The sequence below is a fragment of the Lucilia cuprina genome, chromosome 6 (assembly GCF_022045245.1).
Source record: "Lucilia cuprina isolate Lc7/37 chromosome 6, ASM2204524v1, whole genome shotgun sequence".
NCBI classification, from domain to species: Eukaryota; Metazoa; Arthropoda; class Insecta; order Diptera; family Calliphoridae; genus Lucilia; species Lucilia cuprina.
Window position 1 is genome coordinate 19,984,093 of NC_060954.1, and position 26,491 is coordinate 20,010,583.

General features: G+C 33.9%; 1 protein-coding gene across 1 annotated transcript; it reads left to right on the top strand.

Moving 5' to 3' along the window:
- Positions 1–1,398: 1,398 nt before the first annotated feature.
- Positions 1,399–14,749, top strand: LOC111677475 (zinc finger protein 423 homolog). The gene is made up of 5 exons (XM_046955564.1): positions 1,399–1,576; positions 4,966–5,672; positions 10,898–11,040; positions 11,147–13,516; positions 13,685–14,749. Exons 1-5 carry the CDS (start codon positions 1,483–1,485, stop codon positions 14,409–14,411), a joined length of 4,041 nt encoding a protein of 1,346 aa, XP_046811520.1. The 5' UTR covers positions 1,399–1,482; the 3' UTR covers positions 14,412–14,749.
- The last annotated feature ends 11,742 nt before the right edge of the window (positions 14,750–26,491 follow it).

Here is a 26,491-nt window from a genome sequence, read left to right on the forward strand (position 1 = left end):
CTGTTTACAATCAGGCTTACTTGTGCATGAATATAGGAACCCATGCTCCGCCTTTTTCAAGTATACATATATACTCAAAACCTGTAATAAATACAAGTACATATACTTTTTTGTATTCTCTCTCTTACTCTCACAACACCATTAACTATGGTTATGGAGAAACTAAAAAACACCATAAACACAACCACCATCACACTACTAGTGTTTTTTTTATTTTTTTAAGTAGAGGCATTAAATTGTCATCATCATCGTGGGCACCATCAGTTGGAATACACAAGGAAGGAGTACCCATGTACGTCTAAGTAGTAGTGATAGTAAAATTGAGTTTTGTTTAAATGAGAGTGCATGTGTTTGTGTGTATGATGAATATGTATCTTTTGTGTGGGCGCCATTTATCACCTCTCACTTGCATATTTAAACAAGTACATACTCATACTCTTACAATTTCTGTTTATTTATGCTCTTCTGTTGTTGTTGTATTTCTGCTACTCGTTATATGCCCTCATCATTACATTGGCCACATGCAGTGGACCCAAACCGTACACACGATATGTATACTTTATGTGTTGTTTTTATGGTTTGTGTGCGCGTGTATTGGATTGTTTTTTTTTCCAAAGTGATTCCGGTATGCTGCTGCTGTCCCAATCCCATTGCGCTGAAACAAAAACAAGAATACAAACTACTCAAGTAATAATGATGATGATAATGGCTGTAGCACCACCAGTCTTGGGTTGTCGTTCGTAAGCACCAGACGTTTATTTGTTTGTTCTTTAAATAATCGCTTGCTAACTCGCTGGCTCGCTCGCACGCTTACAAAATTTTTGTTACGGTTTTGGCACCTCTGCCTAGTGTTTTTTGTTATACATACTTACATACTTGTTGTGATATTTTATTTACTACAACAAATACTTTTACATACTATGAAAACAAATGAATCATTATTAAGAGTCCCATTTTAAGACCCCACTATTATCTAGCATCGGAATCATCAACATCATCATCATACGCCACCATACACGCATTAACATCGGTGTCGTTTTGTGTATTATGAACGCTTTAGTGCTGCTTCTGGTCTATCTATCTAGTAACGCCTTAAATGTGCGTTTATTTTTGGTTTTTATTGCTCGTGTTGTTGTAATTTGTGTAACCAAGTACTAGATATTTGGTTCAGTTGCGTTGTTGAAGTGCGCTTGGTTGACTTACTACAACTGGAGGCTGTTATTTAGTCAATCATTGGTGCTCATTCTATGTGGACGTAAAAAAAATTACAAATAATAAAGGAAAAGAATTTTAATAAAATATATTTTACAACAAAATGAGTGTTAGTGTAAAAGGATATTAAAAGTGTGTTTTAAATAATTTATAAAAAAAGTATTTAAAAATAAACAAATGTTTTAAAACAAAATTTCAAAGTTTAAAAAAGCAATTACAAACAGATAAACAAATATATATAATTAACTTTAAGTTAAAGTGTTTTAAGCCATGATGGCTTTAAAAATGTTATACCGTGGGCCTAGTTCAAGATTAGAAAATTTAATTGAAAAAATTCAAGCCACCAAGGAAATTGTTAATGCCGGTAATTGTTTATTTTTTTTTACTTACATATGTATATTTTTTACAAATACTAATTTATAAAATAAACATGAAGAATAAAATAACTTATTAATTAGTGTACATATTGATATATTGCAGTCGTTTGTTGAATAATAATTGTTAATGAATAATTCAATGTAAAAACACAAAATTGTTTATTTAATAAAAATATTTATCTGATCGACAATTTTATCAAATTTTTAAATTTGGATTTTAAATCTTTGATAAATTGTTATGACTAAACAATTTTATTAAGAAATACTAAAATAAGAACACATCGGGATTGATTTAGGTTAGGTACATCAAATCCGAAGAAACAAACCTTTGCTTCTGTCTGGCCTGTTGTGCACTTCTTTTCATGAAAAAATGTTCATTGAGTATATTATTTGTCAATGTTCAAAACTCAGTTTTCTGGACGTAATTTCTAAGAATTTTCTAATCAGTTTTAGATACTTAGATCTAACTTCCACGAATACCTTACAGAGCCAGGGAAAGTGCTCCAGAGCTTTACTATCCTGTCCACATTCGTCTGAATCAGCACGCCCAATTTTGTATAGATGTGCTTGTAATCCACCATTGGTCAACAATGGGTTATGCATGTTCTCATCAGGGTCACTCCATAGGATCTTTGTGGTTCTACCTACCGTTCCATGATTCCGATATGCCTTATGAGATTTTCTCACCCATATTTTTAAACTACCTTTTGTTGCGTTGGAAGGTTTTGCGTTTGTCTGGTTAATTATCTTCTCTTTAAAGCTATTAAATTCGCCCTTTCGTTGCCAACTACTTCCGATAGGCCTGTTTCCCATATGATGTAAACCTTACATCTGGCAAAGTATTCCGTTAAAGATTTCTCACAATCCAAAACGGTCTTAGATTTAATTATATCACCTGATTGAAGTAATAAGTGAAATAAAGAAATTCTTGAACAGAGTCTAAATATAAATTTTTAAAATAAAAACAATCGAAAATAATTGAGTAATCCATACTCAAATCAATCCGGAGCGTTTTCAGAAGTGCGCTACGAATTTCTTTAAACCAACTACAAAATACATGATTTTCTTTCTGTGTAATTTACATTTAAATCTAATTTCATACATAACTTGAAAGTAAATATTGGTTTGCCGATATATTTTAATGTATCGTTTCCACAACCACATTTTTTAATACAAAATCGGAAATTTTCTTACAAACATAAAAACAAAGGGTAGGGGCCGGTTTGTCTCTCTCTCTTCCAAATGTAAAAATTCATGTAAAATTGTTTTGAAATTTGGACAACATTGGATAACTTTGCATTGTCAACTTTACACAGTGTTGTCGTACTTTGGCAATATATGTTATTAACAAATTATAAACACTTTGTTGTCAATTTGTTACCGTGTACATTTCATTTTCCCTCTGTGTATGCATTCGAGCTAATTTTGAAATTATGCTTTGTACTTAAAGGATCCGTACTTGAATCAAGGATATTGTACTGTAATTTCATATTTACCGTATTATTAATAAAGCCACGATTAGAATCAAGTATGTTTTCTATTTGAAAATCTATAAAATTATAAAAAAAATCGCTATCTTTAAAGCTAGAATTAGTAAAATATATAATATTAACAAATCATACTTCTGAATCCGCTATCAAGAATTTGGGTGTTCAAACACTAATGCTCATTCGATAAGTATTTTAAAGCTAAAATGACATACATGAGCAACAGTGTTGAAAAGAATCTGAATTATTCTAAAATTTGATGCCGTAAATGAATCAGCCTGCCAAGAAATGTAAAGATTTGAAAATTGTTTCTTATTGATAACATGGATTCCATTGACCAACTATGAAAAGAATGGGTTTATTGTACATCAAATTACCAAACCGAATATATTTACGATATTGAATACATCGTGATCGGACGTCTTGATTGTGCGACTTAACTTCAATTGACTACTTCTTTTAAGGATATATTAATGATAGAGTCTATACAAACTCAATCAAATCGATTACAATTTACAAACTCAAAATCCGTGAAGTAATTTACAGAATAAACAATTAATAAAAACTAGTCTTTATTAAAAACCAATTTATATGAAATGAAATTTAATTTAAATAAATCACACGAGAGTTGACATTAATCTGGCGATTATTTAAACTGGTATTTTAGACCAAGTCCGAATATTTTAAACAGATTTCGTCAACGACATTTAGACAAACTTAATACATTGTTCAATAATAAAATCAAACTAAAATATAGTATATTCATCAAAAATCTGTTGTTATCTTAATTCCAAATTAACAGTTGTATTCATCAATCAGTTCGTGATGTTCGGACAACAAAACATTTTAACAAATACACAACACGAGAGGGTTATAAAAGTTCAGATTAAAAATAAATTGAGTCAAAACTTTAACAGACCTTTTAACCCTAATGCTAACAAAAAACAACCAAACAAACATTTAAAATGTAATAATACTAATAAAACTGAAACTGCTAACAATTAACATAGAACAGATTGAAATAAATTGAAACAAAAAAAAAAGAACATATAATTACAAGATTTAAAAACTCACACAGGCAATTTAGAAACAAATTATAAAACTTTCATTCGCACTGCTGAGTGTATGTAAGTACACTCAAGAAAAATAAACAGTAACCGATGCCAATTAAAGTTAATTTGTAGTTTCCCTCGTTAAATGAGCAAACAATTGAAATAATATTGGGGCGTCTAGCCTTCTTACATATAATGACAGCAATGAAGCTGAAGATGATCTACATCAAATGACAGCAAGCCACGATCTAGAGACATCGGAGAAGAGTATCAGTTTAAAACAATTGTAATTAAAATGTAGAATTTAAACGGAGGTTTTAATCGTAAAATAAAGAATTATTACTTTGCATGACTAGGATTGAGTGTGATGGTGTTGTTGTTGTTGTTGCCGTCGTGGTCGTTGAATTTGAATGGGAGGGAGGCTTTTTCTTTTGTTTTTATTTTAATGACACACTCTAAGTGTCTTGATTAAGTATATAGCGGCTCTCACAAGTATTTAATGATTTTAATAGAAATGGATCACACAACGAACGACCCATAAGACAAGATCGTATTAATTAAATTAGTTTTACTTTAGCTATAAATGTATGATCTCTGTGTATGTTTTACATTGCAACTCATCACATTTAATAGAGGAACCATTTCCTGTTATTGCATGATGATAATTAGGATGTTAACAATCTACCAACACCAAAACTATTACCACCTACGCATTATTTAATGTGTGTGTGTCTGTGACTACTATTAACTAGAACAAATAGATGACTAATTTTTTATCCAAATGATTTCATAGAATTTTAAATTTAATTATTACTTTATTTCTGTTTATTTTTTTAGACATGTACTCGACACATACATCGTCAAGTTATTCACCTTCAATATCAGATGGTACTATGACACCAAATTCTTTACATCATCATCAACATCACCATCATCAGCAGCATTTAGTTATACCACCGCATTTACCCTTTCCCAATACGGCTGCTTATGAGGAAGACAACAACACAACAACTTCGTTGGCCCTACAGACACAACGTCTGCACAGACAACAAAAAACCAATGGCACTTTGGATGGCGCTGACTATGAAGACAACGCCAATGACAATGACAACGACCACAACAACGAAAGGATTCACAAAAATGATACAAAATTGTGTGAAGACAACAACGACGATACAATTGTTGCAGACAACAAGTCAACCGCAAATATTCACGAAAGTGTCGATGAACAGCAACAGCAGCAGCATCAACATCATCAACTTAAACGTCATGGTCGTCATCATCGTTATGCTGAACATGCCTTAAGAATTCCTTCAAAATTACGTAAAATCGATAGGGATTCAGCGGTTGGTAATGGTGCTACTACTACAACTGCTGGTGGTGGTGTTGTTGGAGGTGTAACAACAAACGCAGTCAAGTTTGATAAGTTGACAGTAGATGGTATTAAAAGTGGTAACAATGCTGCCAGTGCCGACGGATCCTATCAATGTCAATTCTGTGATAAATCATTTCCGCGTCTTGGTTATTTGAAAAAACATGAACAGGTAAGTGAAAAAGGAATTTGTCTTCTTGTGTCTTTAAATGGGGTGTCTTCATTAAAAGTTTATGTTCTTTTAAATTGTTAAAGCGTTAATAATTATTTAATGGGGTTGTGTTTTTTGAGTTTGATGAAGGGGTTCTTTAATATTTTAAATTATGTTAAAGTAAATAAAGTTAATGGGTGCTCTTCTGGTATTAAAGAAGGCTTTATTTATGGTTACCTTTTGCAAATTAAAAGTTTTATTAATTAAATCTAAACTTTATATTAACACGATGTTTAGGCAAACTTAGATCGATAAAAAATTAAACTCAAATATAGTTTGTTCATCACAAATCCTACTGTTTTAATTGCACATAAACAGTTGTATTAGTTTATGATACTTGCACAACAAAACTTTAAACAAATATGCTTAACGAGAGGACTACAGAAGTTCAGGCAATTGCATCTTGGCTCCGGAACGACCCGAGTCATACTAGGCCAAATATTATCATCCCAGCGACATCTGTATCTATCAAAAATTTTCCACAGGAAAGAACTATCGACCACAGTCGAATTGTTACAACAACAAAAAAAGTTCAGAACAAACATAAATTGACTTTTACAGTTATTTTTAGATTTTTTGGTTTGATTAAAATTCGAATGCATACATGAAATAAGATTGATTTTAGGATGTCCAAGATTGAATTAATTCGAAAATGTACTTGTTTTGAGTTCAATTCGTACTTGTTTTTAGAACTTAAAATAATTCAGCAAAAAGCTTCATTACCTACAAATTTCAAAAAAAAAAAATACTAGTGAGAATTATATGTTTTGAATTAAGTGAGATATCAGAATGAATTAAGTAAGAAATAGGATTGAAATGAGTTTCAAGTACAAAGCACTTAAAACCTAATTATACCCTACACCACTTTAGTGGGGAGGGTATATTGGGTTTGGGCTGATGTTTGTAACATACAAAAATATTCGTCCTATACCCACCTTTAAGTATACCAATCGGCTTAGAATCATTTTAAGCTATGCCCGTCCGTCTGGCTGGCTGGCTGTCCATGTAAACCTTGTGCGCAAGGTACAGGTCGCAATTTTCAAGATAATTGGATGAAATTTGGCACACACGCTTCTCTTGTCCCAAGGACTATTGAAAATGGTTAAAATCGGTCCATTATTTCGACTAGCCCCTATACAACCGTACCCTCCAAATAGGGCCTTTTGGCTTATAATTAATTTAAATGATATATTATGTTAACAAAAGTCGATAAAACTTAGTTTTATAGAACTTCAAATGACACTACCGATTTTTGTAATGATCGGGCTTCATTTGATCCTATCCCCCATACAAACTCCCCTTCAGAAAATGACTTAAAGGTCAAAATTCACTTACAAACACTAATAACACTTTTAAATTCTACATAAATAATATTGAAGAAGACTTAACTCCCCCTACCAACATTTTTAAGGATAGGGTCATATTTTGCCCTACTCCCCTTTGAGCCCTCTTAAAAAATCTTTTTTTTTTTTTGCCAAAAAAAGTAAAAATATTCCGAAATAAAGTTAAAAAAACAAACCAAATTCTTAATATTTTAAATAATCCCCATTTATTTAAAAATACAATACTGACTGGTGTAGGGTATCATATGGCCGGCTACGCCCGATTATACATTCATACTTGTTTTTATACTCAGTTCAAGAGTTTCTGCTTTCGATTTATTTAAACAATCCCGTTATGTACTTCTTTGGAATTTAAAGGAAACTCAAAGCATATAATCAGTAAAAAATAAGCCATACTTTTGGTAAAAGTACTGTAAAACTAGTTTTTAATCCATAAACGTCGGGTAATGAGATTTGTAACCAGTTATTTTTTGGTAATCGTCGAACAAAAATAAGTAGTTATTCACTAAAAAGTAACTACTTACACTTTTCTCCAATATTACTTGCCTACTTACCGGGTAAGTAAAGATTTTGCTAGTTTCTTATCAAAACGTTATTTTGACAGTTTTCATAGAAAAAATATTTTAACCGGCTGAATATCTACCAGTTAAACGATAACCAGGAAATGAGATTATGGGCCTAAATGTTTAATTTGAAATTTTACAAAATTCAAATAATATTTGCCTTTTCTGTAATTCCTCATCTCATTCTTCGTTTAATCTCATATTTTACTAGGTTTTATTTTTTAATATTTTAATATTTTATTTTTTTCTCATTTAAACCGTTTTTATTTAAGCGTACAAGTGAATGTGTTTAAATAAATTATACGCATTTCACTTAGATGAATATGTAGACTCATTTAGATGTTAATCAAAACAGAGAAAAAGTATATTTGTGACTTACCACAATAAATGTGTACGAGTGTAATAAAACATTTTGGACTCTTTTATGCAATTAGCGTATTTTGCAAAACAAGTTAAAATAGCCCCAGACAGCACTTCTACGCGATATGCTATACACAATCAAATGCACTTGCATTTGTAGCTTATTAAACAGAATGTTCTTAGAAAACTGTTTGAGCATACTAAAAAGTAACTAGTGTTTTGAAACAGAACAGAAGAGTAAATTTTATTTAATAATTGCGGCTACCAAACGACCTCTGCATACCAAAACATCTTGGTTTGAGATTGGAGAATGAATGATACTTATTTTTTTAATGTGATAAATGGCTACTAACCAACGACCGTAGGTGGCTAAATGCTTGCAACAACAACAATAGCAATAAAAACTTAAGGAACATTCTAATACTTTGTCATCATCATAATCACAATAATCAACTAGGGGGAATCATCATCACAGTTTTAGATGATTACCGCAAATATACATATACATATGTATGTAGATACATGCATATATGAATGTTGTTGTTGTATCTACTTGTTTGAGCGGTTAAAACGCTTTGATATGTTAACTCTTAAGCGTCAGCGTTTTAAAATCGAGTGAGTAGAAGCGTTAAGTAGTGTGTGTGTGTTTGGTTTAAGTTACCAAATACTGCCTAAACTCCTTCTTTTTTTGCACAATTCGTTATATTCTGTAGAGTAGGCATACACAGAGATGGACGGACGAACCAACGGTCGGATGAGTAGTTAATCGTACAGACTTACCAACGTAGTTTAGGTACAAATAAAACTAAAGATTCTATACTAAAATTAACCCATTTGTATGCATACAATAAGTCGTTTCGGTTGTATGTAAGTAACGCTCTTTATAACAAGTACAAATTTTTATTTATTTTGTTATTGTCTTTTAAGTCCAAAGAATTATTGTGTGTTGCTTATGGTTTTTTAAACTGTTTTTAAAAAGACTAAACGAACAAATCATTATAATTATGTGTGTATGACTATAAACATTTTTATCAAACCGCCTTCTTTTAGTTTTGACTAAAATATACTTGAATTATGAAGTAATGCATGGTTATGGGATAATGGTCGACTTAAAAAATACGTTCCGAAATTTTGGATATCATGTTCAATAAAAAAAAATGTTTACCATTATGTATCGTCGAAACAAATTGTAAGCAATGACAAAGCTTTCCAACCACAATTTTTTAAAAAGTTATTAACTAATCATTCAGCATATGACTGAATATGGCGTGATGAAATATTCATTCATAGGCGTTTTCGGTCAAAGCTCACTTCAAATGTATAAAGTGTGTTCGCTACTAGTTTCCGTATTCGTATGGTCCGATTTTAGTAGCTTACAATACATTGAACGCTCTAATTCCACGAAATGTAGAGCAATTCCTTGGTGCGTTGGATATTCGACATTGCATTAAATCGGCTGTTTGGCCTTGAATACGGTTTTTATCATATTTTAAATCTTCTCTTAACGTGACTCGGCTTAAAGTCTTGTTGAATATTTTTCTGGTTTTAGATGATTTGGTTCTAATGTTTATTAAGATATTCTTATGACTGACAGCAATCTTTTGTGCCTCTTTCAGCGTCACTGGTCTTCAATTCAGCAATTGAATTGCTGCTTGATCTTCTTCTTTTTGGATTATCGTAATGAATAGTGTTTTAATCACATTCTAAATCCTCTTTCAGCGTCTCTCGGCTTCAACACGTGCTGAATATTTTCTTCATTTTATATGATCTCTGAATATTTCAAATTACCATTTGAATTGATTTCAATGATTAAATTAAAATTGTTCTTGGGATTGAAAGCAATCTTCTTGATCTTTGGTCTTAGTATTCTATAACTCTTAGCTTTAAATTGTGTGATTAAATTGCTGTTTGAGTGGCATTCAATAATTTTCGAGATTCACTTGAAATTGACAGCAATCTTCTTTGAAAAATCTTTTTGGAGTATGCCTTCAATTCATCATCTTCGAACTGGTCGTCGGTATAAAAATCATCTCAAACCATTTAAAGCACATAATCCAGTCATCTTAAAGTAATGGCTATCATTTCGGAATACTGATGTCCTAGTCCTATTTTGACAAAAATCACTTTAGATCCTTCACAAATCACTAAAATAGAAACATTTTCTAAAATTTTCAATATTTAGAGCCGCCCAGACAATAACGGAATGCTCACTTTTTTTGCTTTCCATATCATTGTCTCATCATTATGATTTCAGTTCGAAATACCTACACATTTTGTTGAAGTGTACAAAAATGTCAACCAAAACAAAAGACTTTTAAAACAATGACAATAATGATGTTGATAATGATGATGATGGAAAAAGAGGAAAAATCAGAACGTGCGGTATGATGACAAGCGACAACATCAAAAGTTGTTACTAAAAATTTGCGCATTCTGATAAAAATCTTAAAGGAGCCAACAACGTGTTCAGTTGGTTCATTCGTTTGATACTTAAAAACAATTTAAAAGTTTCATCCATCAAAACTGTTTGGAGTTGAAATACAGAAACAAACAAACACACCAGCAAACAAAAAAAAAGAATTACAAATACTTGCAGTTTGACTAAAGAATTTTTCAAATATTTACGGTTGCCACATTTGTGAAGTGATGAAATATAGTTTGTATTTGTTGTATTTGGGGTATTAAAATATTTTCAATATTTTTGTCACCAAACGACAATCGTTAAAGTGATGTAAGTTTAATAATTACGTAGATAAATGAAAACAGAATTGTAACAGTGGGCAGCATAATAGAAACGTTTCATTTAGCACAATGATAAACAATACTTTTAAATCCAAAAAATTATAAATCTACATATTTAATAGTTTTTAACACCTTAATAATTTAATTCTAAAAATGTTGTAAATTTTTTCTATTACAGAGTCATGCTGAACACTTGCCCTTTAAATGTGAATACTGTGCCCGTCTCTTTAAGCACAAACGTTCTCGTGATCGTCATACTAAATTGCATACTGGCGATCGTCGTTATCGTTGTCCTCATTGTGAAGCCGCTTTCTCAAGAAGGTAAATATTTCAAAAAGTTTACTATAATTTTTATACACAGCTTTTTTCTACATAATTTCTTCTTAACTGTATTCTAAAACGATCAACAATGTCTTTTCTTTTCTAGCGATCACTTAAAGATCCATATGAAAACTCATGACAACCAAAAACCATTTCAATGTACCATTTGCAATCGAGGCTACAATACGGCGGCCGCTCTTACATCGCACATGCAAAATCATAAAAAACAAGCTGCTCTTCTAGCTGCAGGTGGCAATCCTCAAGCTCTTAATTACAGTCCTCGTTCTACGGGATCGGCTTCTAGCAATGGTAGTTTACAGAAACGGCGTTACGGTTTAGCAACAGCCTCCGAACAAAGTCCAAATCGTCTTGACTATCCAAAACGAGGTCGTTCCTCTTCGTCGAATATGCTTAAATGTACATTCTGCTCAAAGTCCGATTTTACTGCCGTTGAACAGTTAAACAATCATCTCCAAACTCAACATGAAAAAGAATTGGCTCATTCTATGACTCCTCCTTCCACAAATAATAATCAAGCGTTAGACAATCACGCCTTCCAGCTGTCGTGTGAATATTGCACTATGAAGTTTCCCAATATCGCTGCCATGTTTCAGCATATGCGCTCAGCCCATTTGGATCGTTTGACCAGTCCTAATTCATACTTTGAACATTTTAATCGTTTAGCGGCCTCGGGCACCTTTAGTCCACGTTTATTAACAGGACCTCCTTTAAGAAGTGCAGCCAGTGCCGAGGAGAACAGCATTAAAGAAGAACACAATTTGTCAAGTCCTAAATCAGTGGAAGCTGTTACACGTCAAAGTGAGGATGAACCTACCGATTTAAGCCAAAATAATCGCAGATCCATGACACCTACAAATACTCCTCAAAATTCCCCACAAGAAAATTTCTCCACAAACGAAAAACCAGGTTTATTCTTCTGCAATCAATGTAATGCTGGTTTACCCGATTTCGAATCATTTCGCAATCATTTGAAAACCCATATTGCCCAGGGTCTCAATCTAGTGTGTCATCATTGCGGCCTGCTATTGAGAGAACATGCTGAATATGAAAGACATGTTATTTCGCATTTCCTAATAACAAATTCTGAGTACAATTGTTCGGGAAACTGCCAAAAGTCTTTTGGAAAGCCGGAGGAATTACAAAAACATCTTTTGGATCAACATGCTATAACAATGTTCAAATGTGGACTTTGCAGTGAAATGTTTGAATCGAAAGTGGCCATACAAGTTCATTTTGCATGCACACACTCCGCGGAAACCAAAATTCTAAGATGCTCTGCCTGCATGGATGTATTTAGATCGGAAAATGATTTTAATCTGCATGTTAAAACTCGTCATCAAGCGGTAAATAATGCACCAGCTCCAGTAAATTCTTTACAGTGCATGTTTTGTCGTACAGTATGTTCCTCTGATTTGGAAATGCAGTTCCATTTGGCAGCCCATGCTAGACAATTTCGTTGTCCTTCCTGTCCGGAAACTTTCCATGTTGAATTCTTACTCGATCGTCATATGCAAACACATCATGGAGGCTTAGAACGTCCTCCACCACCACCACCTCCAGCAGCTCAATCTATTGCCGAAGAACACACATCTCCCGTTCCCAATCCTAATGCTATATCTCCCATGAATTCTCTGTATGTGAATGCCCTATTTGGTAAATCACCATTAATGCCGCTGGCACCACAAAATAATAACAACAGTATATTGGATTATAACATGGCATTTGCCTCACATCTCAATAAGGGTCTATTTCCCAATACCACACCCAATAAGTTTTACAATCCTCTACAAATTGACACAAATGCCATGAAACACTCTGCCCTCATGTACGGTTTGTCACAGAGATATTTCGATACTAACCGCACCGTAATGGAAATGTATCAACAACAGCAGCAGCAGCAACAACAACAACATCATCAGGAAAATAATAAAACATCGGGTAACTATTTTATTAGCCCCAAACAACCATCAGCCGGACCTCATGATGTTCATCATCGCACCGAATTGCCTGCTTCGCCCATTAACAATACTGGTTTCAGTTGTGGCATTTGTGAGCGCAACGATTTTCGCACCGAATCAGAAGTTCACTCACATCGCAAGATTGTACACAATCTTAAGACGGGGGTTAGTTTAAAGTGTGCCTACTGCTCGGGCAACTTTAAGTCACGCAGTGAATTAGAGCATCATATGAAAACCTGTCACAATTCTACTGGAAAACACAAATGTTTGATATGTGATGAAATCTTTCCCTCACCAGCCATATTGGCCGAACACAAATTACAACATTCCAAAGTGGGACAATCGGGAAAATGTTCTCACTGCTCCAAGGCGTTGGCCGATGTTAGTGCATTTAAGGCTCATCTATCCGAACACAATACAGAAGGTCAAATGCCAGTGCAGTGTATCTGTTGTCGTCAGTCATTACATTCCGAATTTGAGATTGGACTGCATGCCAAGTAAGTATCTTTAACACATTTTAAATGGCTTTTTATTGATATGTCGCAATTCAGATTTAACTCGATCAGAAAAATTTTTCATATACGAGTTGACAACTTTCGATGTTGCGAAAAAATTTATTAATTATATGTTTTTTGTTTTTTTTTTTTTATTCCTTCTCCCATTAGATTTCATGTTAAAAACTCAACTGTTCAGGAAAATGTTTGTGCTCTTTGCCTAGAACCCATTAGCAATTCACCCACTGAAGCCAAAGTATGTGAAAAATGCTGTCGCAAGCATAATCTCAATACAAAGTTCAAGCAGCGCGAGCATTTTGAACGTCCCGCTGAACTAAGGCAATACATTGAAAACCGTTGCAATCTTTGCAAAATGATTTTACCACATGCTCAAAAACTTCAAGAACACTTGGTTGAACACACCTTTGCCGGTTGCGAGGATCGAGGCTTCAATTGTTACATCTGTTCGGCAGTTTTTACGGCGCCAAGCGGTCTACTTAATCATATGCTTGAGCATGGTGTTAACTCCAAGCCTTATGATTGTAATTTATGCCCAGAGAAATACTATTTCCGTGCTGAATTAGATCATCATCTAATCGATCATGATTTGAGACAATCGCCCACTGCTGTTAAAAACGAGCAAGAGCAAATGACACCTAAAGAAGATACTTTGACCAGCATGAAACAAGAAAAACCTGCCGAAAGACTAAATGATGTTAAACAGGAAGTAATTGAAACTGATCACAATTCAAATGTGGCCGATGAAGATGAGTACATTGAGGTGGAAAAGGTAAATGAGAATAACAACAATAACAATCAGTTGGATGATACAGTGTCAAATAAAACTGAAGAGTCCAAAGAGAAATCAAGTGAACATATCAGAGATGAAAAGGCATAAACTAATATCCCCCTAAAATATTCAAATATAAATTAATTTAGATTTAGATTTTAACATATAAAAGTTACATACATATTCGCATATACATAAAAAAGTTTTGAAAATCCCCCATATATCTAACTATACATTAATATTTATAAAACAATAGTTAAATAATTAAAGTATTATTGATTGCATTTTACCAGTATTCGCTTATAATTTACATACATATATACATAATTATAAATTAATTAAAGAACTTATAATTAATTAGTTATTCAGCATATAATATACATAAATATTTTAATTATTTATAAATTTAGTAAACATTCCAGTATTATTGTGATAAGCCTAAGATGTCGGACATTGTTTATTTTTGTTTGAAAATTGTTAAATTAAAAAAAAAAAATATATCGTTCTTACTTTATTTTTAAATTGTTTTAACTGTATAAATTGCATTAATTTCTGTTGACAAAAATAAAATTATTTTTACAAACATATTTAAATAAATTAACTAAAATAAATATACAAAAAATTCTTAATTAAGCACTTTGTAATTAAACAAATATCATCTGCATTTCTTTTGAACAATAAACAATTGAATAAAATTATTTAAACAAAGTATTTTATTTGAAAAAGGGAAAGTTGATTATTATAAATATCAGCTGAATTTACATCTTCCGTATTGGGCACTTATAGATCTAAAAATATATTTATTTTAATTTGAGTTTCTTCTATACTTTTAGAGATAATCAGAAGAATAAAAGTACCCAGCCAACATTTTGCAATCGAGTTATATTCTGCACGATTTAAATGATCATACATGCGCTCATTTTTGATCATAAATAATACATTCGCCGGGAGTAAATGATCTAAAAAAAGTCTTTTATGAGTTCTACTTCTGATCAATTTTAACCTTAGGTAGGTTCAATTATGGGTCGATCCTCATAAAATTTGGTAGACAGAATTTCGTTCGTATTAAATTTATTTGTGTCGAATTTCATCGCTACACTCGTATTTTTAAGACATTAATGAGCGTTGCGATCATTTTCTGAAGGGGACCTAATATGGGGGTAGGTCAATCATGCACCGATCCTCATAAACTCGACTCGTATGAAACTTACTTATGTCGAATTTCATCTTTATACTAGTATTAGGACCTTGTGTAGTGAGTAGGATTAATTATGGACCGATCCTCATAAAATTTTGCATAGTGATGTTTGATCATAAGAAACTTACTTATTTCGAATTTCATCACTACAAACAAGTTATGACTGTTAAAGCTGCTTTTCGTGGGGCCATCCGAAAACGTGAACCGATATTGTTCATTTTCAATACCAAACATACCTTACATATAAGAAATATTTATGTCAAATTTTAACCCTCTAGCTCTTTCCATTTGAACTATATAGTGCTTACAACAGACAGACGGATGGACGGACGTACAGGCATGGCTATATCGTCTTTTGTGGGTCTATAACCAATATTATGATGTGTTACAAACGAAGTGAAAAAATCAATATACCCCCATCTTGCTTGATGGTGGATATAAAAACTAAAAAGTTTAGTGTTCGTATAGAATGTTTAATCTAGAATAACATCTTTCCCAAGATAATTGCATACTATTCCGATAAAAGCCTAAACATTTGTATATACTATTCCTATACTATATACTAACATTAGACTTGCTTATTCTCATCTTCATCCTCAATCTTATTGCACTAAACGCAAAGACTTCTGTTTAGAATCTAGTGTTAGAACAATGTAGTTCCCCAGAACAGCTTCCCTCAGTTTAAAGCCACACGAATGGTCCGTTTGATCATATCTGAGATCAGTGTCTTGACGTTCCTGACGACGTTTTTATGTAGCCGATCAGATGTAGGTGCTCACTAACATCCGATCCTCTTTTTACTTTATTGGAATTGGCCAAAGTCGGTTATGCTGACGTAGGTGATCGATCTCTTGATCTTCCATCTCATAGAATTGCACAGCTGTATAATTTGAAATATCTCTAGGAACAAGCACTAAGTTTAAATCTTATTAACTGTGTTAGTGTTTTTTATTGCCAATTGGAATTTAACTAACATCGACAGAGTAATATGACGACTTTATAAGAAAACTAGAACACAATTTTGAAAAAAGTAATTACTTATTCTAACGATTACATTTAATTTCAATTAAAAATAATTACTAACGGGTGCAATATAAAGTTATGTTCATTGATATGAATAACAATGTAAATATATCAAATTCTTTAACTTTCATATCATATTTGTAACTCATTTAATTTAGACTTCTGTTTAGTATTACAACACTGTTATCGTTATTTATTGTTAAATATGTGTTTTATTACAAAACTACATCAATAAAGATTTCTTAAAAAACTATTAAATTCTTTATAAATTTACGTCATAAATATGAAACAGCAAAAGAAATTGTTAATAATGTATTTAAATATTGTTAACACGTAATAATTTTATATAAAATTCTTAGAGCAGACCCATCAAATTCTACAAAAATAAAAACAAAAAATTAAATAATTCCCCCACCGACAGATAAAACCCGTCACCGAAAAAATAAAAGAATAAATCTCCACCACATGTATTTATGATCAGATAAATAACAACTCGATTAAAGTAATTCGGAACTAAAACAAAAAGTAACAACAACAATCACATCAACAATATGAACAATCAGTTGAAGACTCATAAAAAAGTGATTTAAAAGTTCAACTCGCTTTCCTTGAATAAAAAATAACCGAATCCATATAATTGTCATTATGGAACAACGGCCAGAAAAGAGCGCACAAATATCCAAACACATAAATGCTGTCATTTTTATGGCAAATTTTTCATTGTCTCCTGTCCGTGGCACGTAACAGCAATAAAAAAGGTGCACATGCGCAATGTTCAAAGTTGTTACTCGGTTTATTTTTTTTTTCATTTTTTCAGTTTGTTTATATTTTTTTATTATTTGTTTTGATGACAAATGGGCGAAGCAGAATTTAAAATTAACAAGTAAAAGTTTAAACAAACTACTACAGTTTGGTCAAATATTTCTATACTACCCTACTATTAAAGAATTTAGTTTGTTATTTAATTTGTAACATAAGTCTCCTGAACCAGATGGCACATCGGATCTTGTATCGAAGCAGAGCCTTTCAGCATTTTATAACAAACCGCTAAATTTCAAGCTTATGTAATGAGAATTTACAAAAAGAAGAGGCTAAGAACGTTAATACGTTACCATGGTGCCCCACCCTCATCACCCTCATCTTGGTGGTGTATCAAGGTCCCCAATATTGTTTAAATACTGATATACAGATAAGTTACAGATACTCTACAGAGGAGTGACTGTGGCACTAAGCGTTGTAAATGATACGAGATGAATGAAAGGGTATGCGGAACTTTTCCTCTCGTGTAGCTAGAGTGTGTCGAATATTTTTCTCTATGAATGTGTCGGCTAAATCAGAAGTGTGCTGTGTTGGATAGTAATGAACAAAAAGTATCTTATACAAGTGAAACCATTCCTTGTCCGGATACATTCAGGGTTTACTATGTGCGTTCTCTGTGAGTAAGAACAAGTCCGCGGCCTACCAAATATGTTTCTAGATGTTGTTACCGACTCAACAGAGGCCATCCCATCTGCGTGGTTGTAAACAGAAGCGATGTTTTTGCATCTCTGAATATATGCAACGGGTCATATATGTTCAGAGACTAGATAACCATGTACAAAAATTGCGAGACATTGGTTTATCCGGAAAAGATACATTTAAGGTTTTGGATACTAGATTTAAATTCTTACGGCGCCCGACTTAATCACTAGCGGTCATAAAACCATATTGAGTTAAATGAAAATTGATTTGTTGGTGATAGTATAGTCCAGATACCGATAAACCTTTTCTCCACACTCTATATTCTTGATTTCGACTAAGAATTAAAATTTCAAACAAAAAAGACAGCGTGAGTGGACTACGGCATCCAAAAATTCGAGGAGAGCTACTTTAACATCGTTCTCGGAAGTTATGCAACGGGCATCAATGGTCAGAGACTAGACTGCTATAGTGCTTAAGTAAAGTGCTTGTAAAGTGCTTGTAAGAATATATACCGGCAGAACCATACACCTAATCTGTTCACCCTGTAGTTGAACAAGTTCTACCAATAAGGCCAACGCGGAAGGTTATCGGGATTTCGTCAAACCAGTTTAATTTGAATTCAATGGTACAACAAGCCACAGTGACTCAATTTTTTTCTCACGCCTTTCGTAAGAACGCAGTTTTTAAAATGACGAGCATAATAAAAAAGTATTAGTTAGTTAGTTTGAAAGGAGGATGTACATATATACATCAAATCGAAAGAAATACACCTAAACATCTATCGGGCGTGTTGTGCGCTCCATAACCAGTGCCACAGGTGGGAATCGAACTACCATCTCCGATCTACCAGACTAGATCACTAACCACTAAGTTACCATAGGCCACAAAATAAGTATTAATTACTAGAATTTCACATCAAAATATTGTAATGTAGGGTATATTTATGATTTGTCTAAATTTTTGCAAATGTTTATAAAATTTAAATATAACTAAACATTTATATATGGGTGTATAAGTATATACAGTATGTATGTACATATGATCAACTAATTCCTTAGTACAGAATGAGCACAAGTATCTTTAATAATAAAGATTTTTATCAGTTAAAAATTATTTTGTTTGTTTTCTTTCCATAACATTAACAGAGGCAAAATAAGTTACAAAATATGCCTAAAGAAGAAGTAAGTATGTAAGTAGTAGATGAACAGAACAGTATGCAATGTATAATTTTAACAGTAGAGAATATAGATCCATGTCTACAAAAACTTCCATCCATCGTGTTATGAATGTGATGACAGTTAAAAATAATTTTTGGTGATGGTGTCGGTTTTCAAGACCAGTAGTTTGTTGTGTTTTATTGTGTGTTCATTTTAGCAATTATCTTAACGATTTGAGTATGTCATGGCTATAAAAAACACACAGTGTGCAGAAAAGACATTAGAATTCTTAAAAAAATAAGAAACAGTAAGTTTTATATATTAACTACTATGATTTTTTTTGTTGATTAGTATGAAGATCATGTCATCTACTTAATATATTTATATACAAATTGGTTTAGTTAATGCAAAAATACTTGTATAATAATTATTTAAAAGTAGTAATGACTTCACATTATAATTAGCTATTTGTTATGTTTATTTGTCACAAGCGTAGCCAAATAAAGTATGATGATACTTTTCAAATAAATCAATATCCATAAAAAATTACATTCTAAAGAAAATATAAGAATTAAATATTTCCTTTTTAACGATTTTAATATCACTACGCTCATGTTGTGAACATGCTCGAATTCATTATTATTCATTTTACTCTAACAGCAACAAGGAGTCGAAAGTATCTCTTTTTTTATTTTCCACAATCTTCACTTCATTCAACAAATTATTATGTACGTATAGACGTGGAAAATTCAACAGAAACACAAACTCTTGGGTTACGAATCAGATATGATTTTCACCACAACAGTTCTAAGAAAGTCTTTAAAAGTCTAATCAAGTTACGTGAACTAATTTTTTTATTTTACTGAAAAGTGGCAGAGAGCACCTGTCGGCCAACATCACAAACATTCACTTCAGCACATCCATTTACGATCAAAGAGATCAATAACAAATCAAACTGCTCAAAGTGAGCGAACCGATCGATCACATATACTGCAAATGACACACACACACACACACACTCAGATAAACGCATTACATTCACTAATACACAACTAAAACAAGCTTAAACGTTCCAATCCGTTCGATCGACCGACCGGCAGTAGTTAATTAACGTCATGCCACAAATGCCAAAGAGTGCATTAATAAATGCACACACGCATACGGAGACCGCCACATTTTGAAACAAGTTGCCACTGTGTCTAACTAGTTCAGTTTTGGAAAAAGGAATAGTATGTATGAGTATAGGCCCCTACATTGTTGTGGCCCACAGTGATCGAGTGTAAAAATGATCGATTTAACAAACAGCCGCCAACAAAGTTGGCATAATATCTATCTTCAATTCATTGCTGTGGCGAGTTTACAAACTAAATTGCCAGCTAAATACACATAAAGAAATTATGAGCTCAACATTTTGTTAAAAATCAGTTTACGGTCATGTTTCTTATTTTCCGTCAGATTGTGGATGTATCGGGAGATATCGAGACTATAGCCTATAATAATTTAACCACCAATGTGATAAGTTTAAAATATATCATTAATTGCATTCACTTCTTGTACCAACATAGAGAGCACTCCGTCGAATTGATATGGATTCCAGGACATTCGGGGAAATTAAACACGGAATTAACGCATTTCTCTGGTGACTTCCGGTAATTAATAACACAACATCTTGGATTTTTAAAGTCTCCAGATATAAATTAGTGTCTTTGTCCAAATCAGCGTTTTTGAAATCTGGTTGAGGTACTAATTAAAATATATTGGAATATGAAAACTCCAGTCATATAATTACTTAACTTGTTGGTATTCCAAAAAACTAAATACACCAATATTTTGATAAGAAATATAGGGCCGCAACTAAAATGTTCATCTCTACTTCGTTTTTCATACTCCAACTGTGTGATGAAGATCTAATATTATAGTCGAGCTGTCTTCTCCATGTATGGACAGATCTACCAATGCGTCTCTTGCTCAGATTCCTGTTTATTTGACAATGTCTTCTGGATGTTTTCTAAGTTTGTGTTCAATCGGAAAGGAAAACCCCCTTTCTAAACAGAAAAAGACAAGATGGGAAGAACAAAATCGAATCCTGATAAGTCTTCTTCAAAATACGCCGGAAATAAACAATACAGCAGATATTGATAGAGCTGTAGACAACCTTACACGCTCTCTTAATCAAGCAACAAGAAGAACATGCAAACCTTCGATACCAAAGTGTAAAAGTAAACCTCCTTGGTGGTCCTCGGAAATAGCGAAGACTAGGAATAGATGTCGCAAACTTTTCAATGAGGCCAAAAGATCAGGTGAATGGTCCACATATAAAGCCTCATTGAATAAATTTAAGAATCAGGTTAGGAATGCTAAACGCTGCTCATGGAGAAGCTTCTGTGGTAGCATCGAAAGCTCTTCAGAGACAAGTCGTTTATGCAAAATCCTGTCTAAATCACAAACCGTTCAAGGCTACATCCAAAAGCAAGACGGTGAGTGGACAACGAGTGGACAAGAATCCCTACAGGAATTAATGGACACTCATTTCCCAGGTAACTTACCATTAGATACTACAATGGAAAGACCACAAACGTACTGTCAAACCCCGATCGGAATCACTATAGACGAGGGAATGATAAAATGGGCAATAAACAGCTTTAACCCATATAAGTCACCGGCCCGGACGGCATAATTTCAGCTGACCTGCAATATAATGCAGAATTAGTTATACCATGGCTACTTGAAATATTTCAAGCCTGTCTTACATGGTCATACGTACCAGAACAATGGACCAAATGCAGTGTGACGTTTATCCCCAAAGGAGGAAAAACAACGCACATTAAGGCAAAAGATTATAGGCCCATAAGTCTATCATCGTTTCTGCTTAAGACCCTAGAGAGGATCATTGACGTCCACATAAGATCGTCAATAGATCCTATGCTCCTATCTCCCTCACAACATGCCTACACCAAAGGCAAATCAGTTGAGACGGCCCTACACTCACTAGTGGGACATATAGAAAAGTCCTTGGAATTTGGTGAATACACGTTAGTGGCCTTTCTGGACATAGAAGGAGCCTTTAACAACGTCAAACCCGACATCATCATATCAGCTCTAGAAGAGCTCGGTATTGAAACATCAGTGATTAAATTCATAAAAGACCTTCTTCAACACAGGATTATCCGTTCTAACATGGGAATGGCATGTATTCAAAGAATGGCAATCAGGGGCACACCTCAGGGTGGAGTCCTATCACCACTTTTATGGAATGTGGCCATAAACAGCCTACTAATGAAACTGGACAACCAAAGATACAAGACTGTCGCTTACGCAGATGACGTTGCGGTAGCAGTATCAGGTTTCCATCTGAATACGATATCTCAAAGACTCGAATCAGCACTCAATCTACTAAGTAAATGGAGCGTTGATAGTGGTTTGAGTGTAAACCCTAGTAAAACCGAACTTGTACTCTACACCAGGAAATACAAGATTGAAAATTTTACCCTACCTCGACTAAACGGAGTCGTACTCTCACTTTCGAACAGTGCGAAATACCTAGGGGTGATACTTGATAGTAAACTATCATGGAAGGAAAATATCACAGCCAGAGTAAACAAAGCCTTAATGGCAATGTACATTTGCAAGAAGGCCATAGGAAAAAGATGGGGACTAAATCCCAAACTGGTAAATTGGATCCATGAAGCGGTTATTAAACCTATTCTCTTTTACGGGGCTGTTGTCTGGTGGAAAGCACTGGACAACAACTCCAATTGTATACTTCTTGATAAGGTACTAAGAAGGATAGCAATCCTTATAACAGGAGCACTGAGAACAACTTCAACCAAATCTCTATTCGCTATGCTTAATTGGATCCCAACGGATCTGATAGCCAGAAAACTGGCACTCATCACTGCCCTCAGACTTGATGCCATAAATGCTTGGACACACAGGCCATACGGCCATGCGGCTATTATGAAGGAAACATCTTTCCTCCCGGGCAATATTGATTACTGCATACCCAAACCTTTCCTCCGTAGGACTTCGGATACACAATATCCGAAAACTCTTCACCGGAGGATAACAGTTCCCCAAGAACCCTCCTGGTATATACGGATGGTTCTAAAAAAGGGGAACGAGTTGGAGGTGGCATTTTTATCCCTGAATTTGGAACTAAAATAAGCTTTAGGATACAGAATAATTGTAGTCCACTACAGGCTGAACTATCAGCCATAAAAAGTGCAGCAAATTGGCTTTGGTACCACAGAATATCAAACAGAGATATTCAAATTTGTACCGACAGCCAAGCTGCTATCAAATCCCTGATTGGTGTATATACTACATCTAAACTAGTCCAGGAATGCCGGCATCCTTAAACAGGATGGCGAGACATTCAATAATCGTGCTCAAATGGGTACGGGGACACGGGGATTTGACTGGCAACTATATCGCTGATGAATTAGCGAAACTAGGAGCCTCAATGTCCGACAGAGACATAAACATCTTTTGCGGAATACCGCTAAAAGCTTGCAAGACCATAATAGATGGAAAGTTCTATGAAATTTCTCAGACAAGATGGCGTAATGAACCAACTTGTATCAATACAAGGAAGATATGGCCAAACTTGGACAGTAAACGCACGTCATATCTTCTACAACTAAACCGCCCTCATATCAGCAACCTTGTTGCTGTCATTACGGGGCATATCTTATTGGGAAACCATGCAAGAAGACTTGGAATTCCCCACAACGACTTCTGTAGAAGCTGTCAAGACGAAGAGGAGGAAGAATCCATCGAACATCTTCTCTGTCAATTCCCGGCGCTAGCGGACACTCGATCCGTATATCTAGGAAAACGACTATTTGATGACTTGTCAGAACTATCCAATCTAGGAATGGATAACATAAATGCCTTCATCAGGCACAGTAACTGGTTTTAGGACCACCAAGCCATAACTAAGGCACTCACTAGTCCGCAAGGACAGACCTCTCAATCTTCTCCTCCACTTCAATTTCTCTTCTATGACTTAATCCTAAACTATCTTCTACTATCCTCTACCCTCTTTCTCTTATATTTTATTATCTTTACAGGTATCACAAAGGGACCAACAGGACCCAAGTGTGCGTCTTTGCAGCCTGAATACCTAACCTAACCTAACCTTGTGTTCAATCCAATGCCATTTGCGTATGTCTGTTTGAATGGGAATTTTTTGGTGGTATGTTAGTGTTATTATTCTTATTATTTAGGGACAAAATATAGGCAGGATTTTACAAAGTCAACTGTTCACAAAAACTTGAATACTATTGGTGTTCACGAATCACTATCATAAAGTAATATGGACTTCACGTTAATTTAAAATATCCAAGCTTTTTATAAGTGGAGTAATAGCTGTCTTGAATTGTACAGTCTCCACTTTATGCCCTGGATTGAAAGACCAGTTCTAGTAATCGTACAAACAAGATACATACATCTTATATCGGTTGATTTAAAAAAAAAAAGTTCTACAATCATTCTCAGTCCCACTCTTTCGAAAATTTCTTCGACCATTCTAACCTTATCCTTCATATTAGAGTATATGTATGCTAGGAGTCGAGGTCCTCCAAACAAAGGAACAATATCATCACAATCGTCCAGGATATAACGATCTGATTGAACGACATTAAAAGTTGATTTTATAAACATATGAACGACTGACCAGTCTTGGATCCATCCAGAATCCCTACAATTCTCCATGATCAGACAAAGCTGTTGGCTATCGAATCAATACTTTTCAAATTTTATCAAATTTAGAGTAAAAAAAATTTTAAGAGTGTAATAATATAGCAAATCAACTTACATATTTATGAAAAGAAAATTGTTATTGTATTTAACAATTGTCAACCACCATCAGTGCAACCAACGTACATGATGCATTGTACTCGTATGAATATTCTGTTTAGTTTCCAAGAAAATTTTAAATACCGCACTTGCCACTTTAAACTGAATTTTCTTACCAAAGTCAGCACCAATAAAATCCTCTTAAGCCTCCTGCGTATCAATAATACGAAAATTTTATATATTGATCCATACTGTTGTTAATTACACACAACATTACAGTGACAATATTTAAAATGACCAGTTGGAAATGAATCTGTAAAAAAATATTTTTTATTAATATAAAACAAGTAAGAAGTTATAGTAGGGCGAGGCCGAACATATAATACCCTACACCAGTATACGAATAAAATGTGATTTAGTTTTCATAATAAGGCATTAAAGTACTTTGCCTCAGATATACCTACTTAAGCCATTTATTGTTTAATATAACTGTAAATTTAAGTAAAATTTTGATAGGGGCTTCTTATAGGGGCTAGGGTCAAATAAGGCCCTATTACTATAAAGTTCATGAGGGTTATCAAGTCTAGTATAGAACTTTGTTTTGCAGTTTTTTGTCGATGTTAACCGTTTTCAACAGGCTTCGTCTCCGGTACCATAGAAGATCGTGTGCCAAATTTCATTGTATTATCTTCAAAATAGCTACAAGGTTTACAAGCCCTATCGGGGGTTCAATTGTATGGGGGCTAGGTGAGAAATTGGACCGATAATAACCATTTTCAATAGACTTCGTCTCTGGTGCCATAGAAGGACGTGTGCCAAATTTCATTTAATAATCTTCAAAATAGCGGCCTGTAGTTTGATTACAAGATTTACAAGCCCTATTCGGGGGTTTAGTTGTATGGGGCCTACGTGAAACATTGGACCGATGATAACTACTTTCAATAGGCTTCGTCTACGATACAATAAAAGATACTGTGCCAAATTTTATTGAGTTATCTTCAAAGTTGCGACCTGCAGTTTGATTAAAATGTTTGCAAGCTCTATTCGGGGGTTCAGTTGTATAAAATTTCATTGAATTATCTTCAAAATTGCGACCTGTAGTTTGATTACAGGTTTACAAGTCTTATTGGAGGGTTCAGTTGTATGGGGGCTAGGTGAAATAATAGACCGATGTAAACCATTTTCAATATGCTTCGTCTGCGCTATCATCAAATATTATGTGCCAAATTTCATTGAATTATCTCCAAAATTGCGGCCTACAGTGTGATTACAAGGTTTACAAGCCTTATTGGGGGGTTCAGTTGTAGGGGGGCTAGGTGAAATAATGGACCGATCTTAACCATTTTGAATAGGGTTCGTCCCTGGGTCAATTAAAGATCATGTACCAAATTTCATTGAATTATCTTCAAAATTGCGACTTGTAGTTTGACTATAAGGTTTACATGGACGGACGGACATAGCTAAATCGACTCAAAAAGAAAAATATACTTTAAGGTGGGTATAGGACCTCCCCACTAAAGTGGTGTAGGGTATAAAAATATGATTATGTA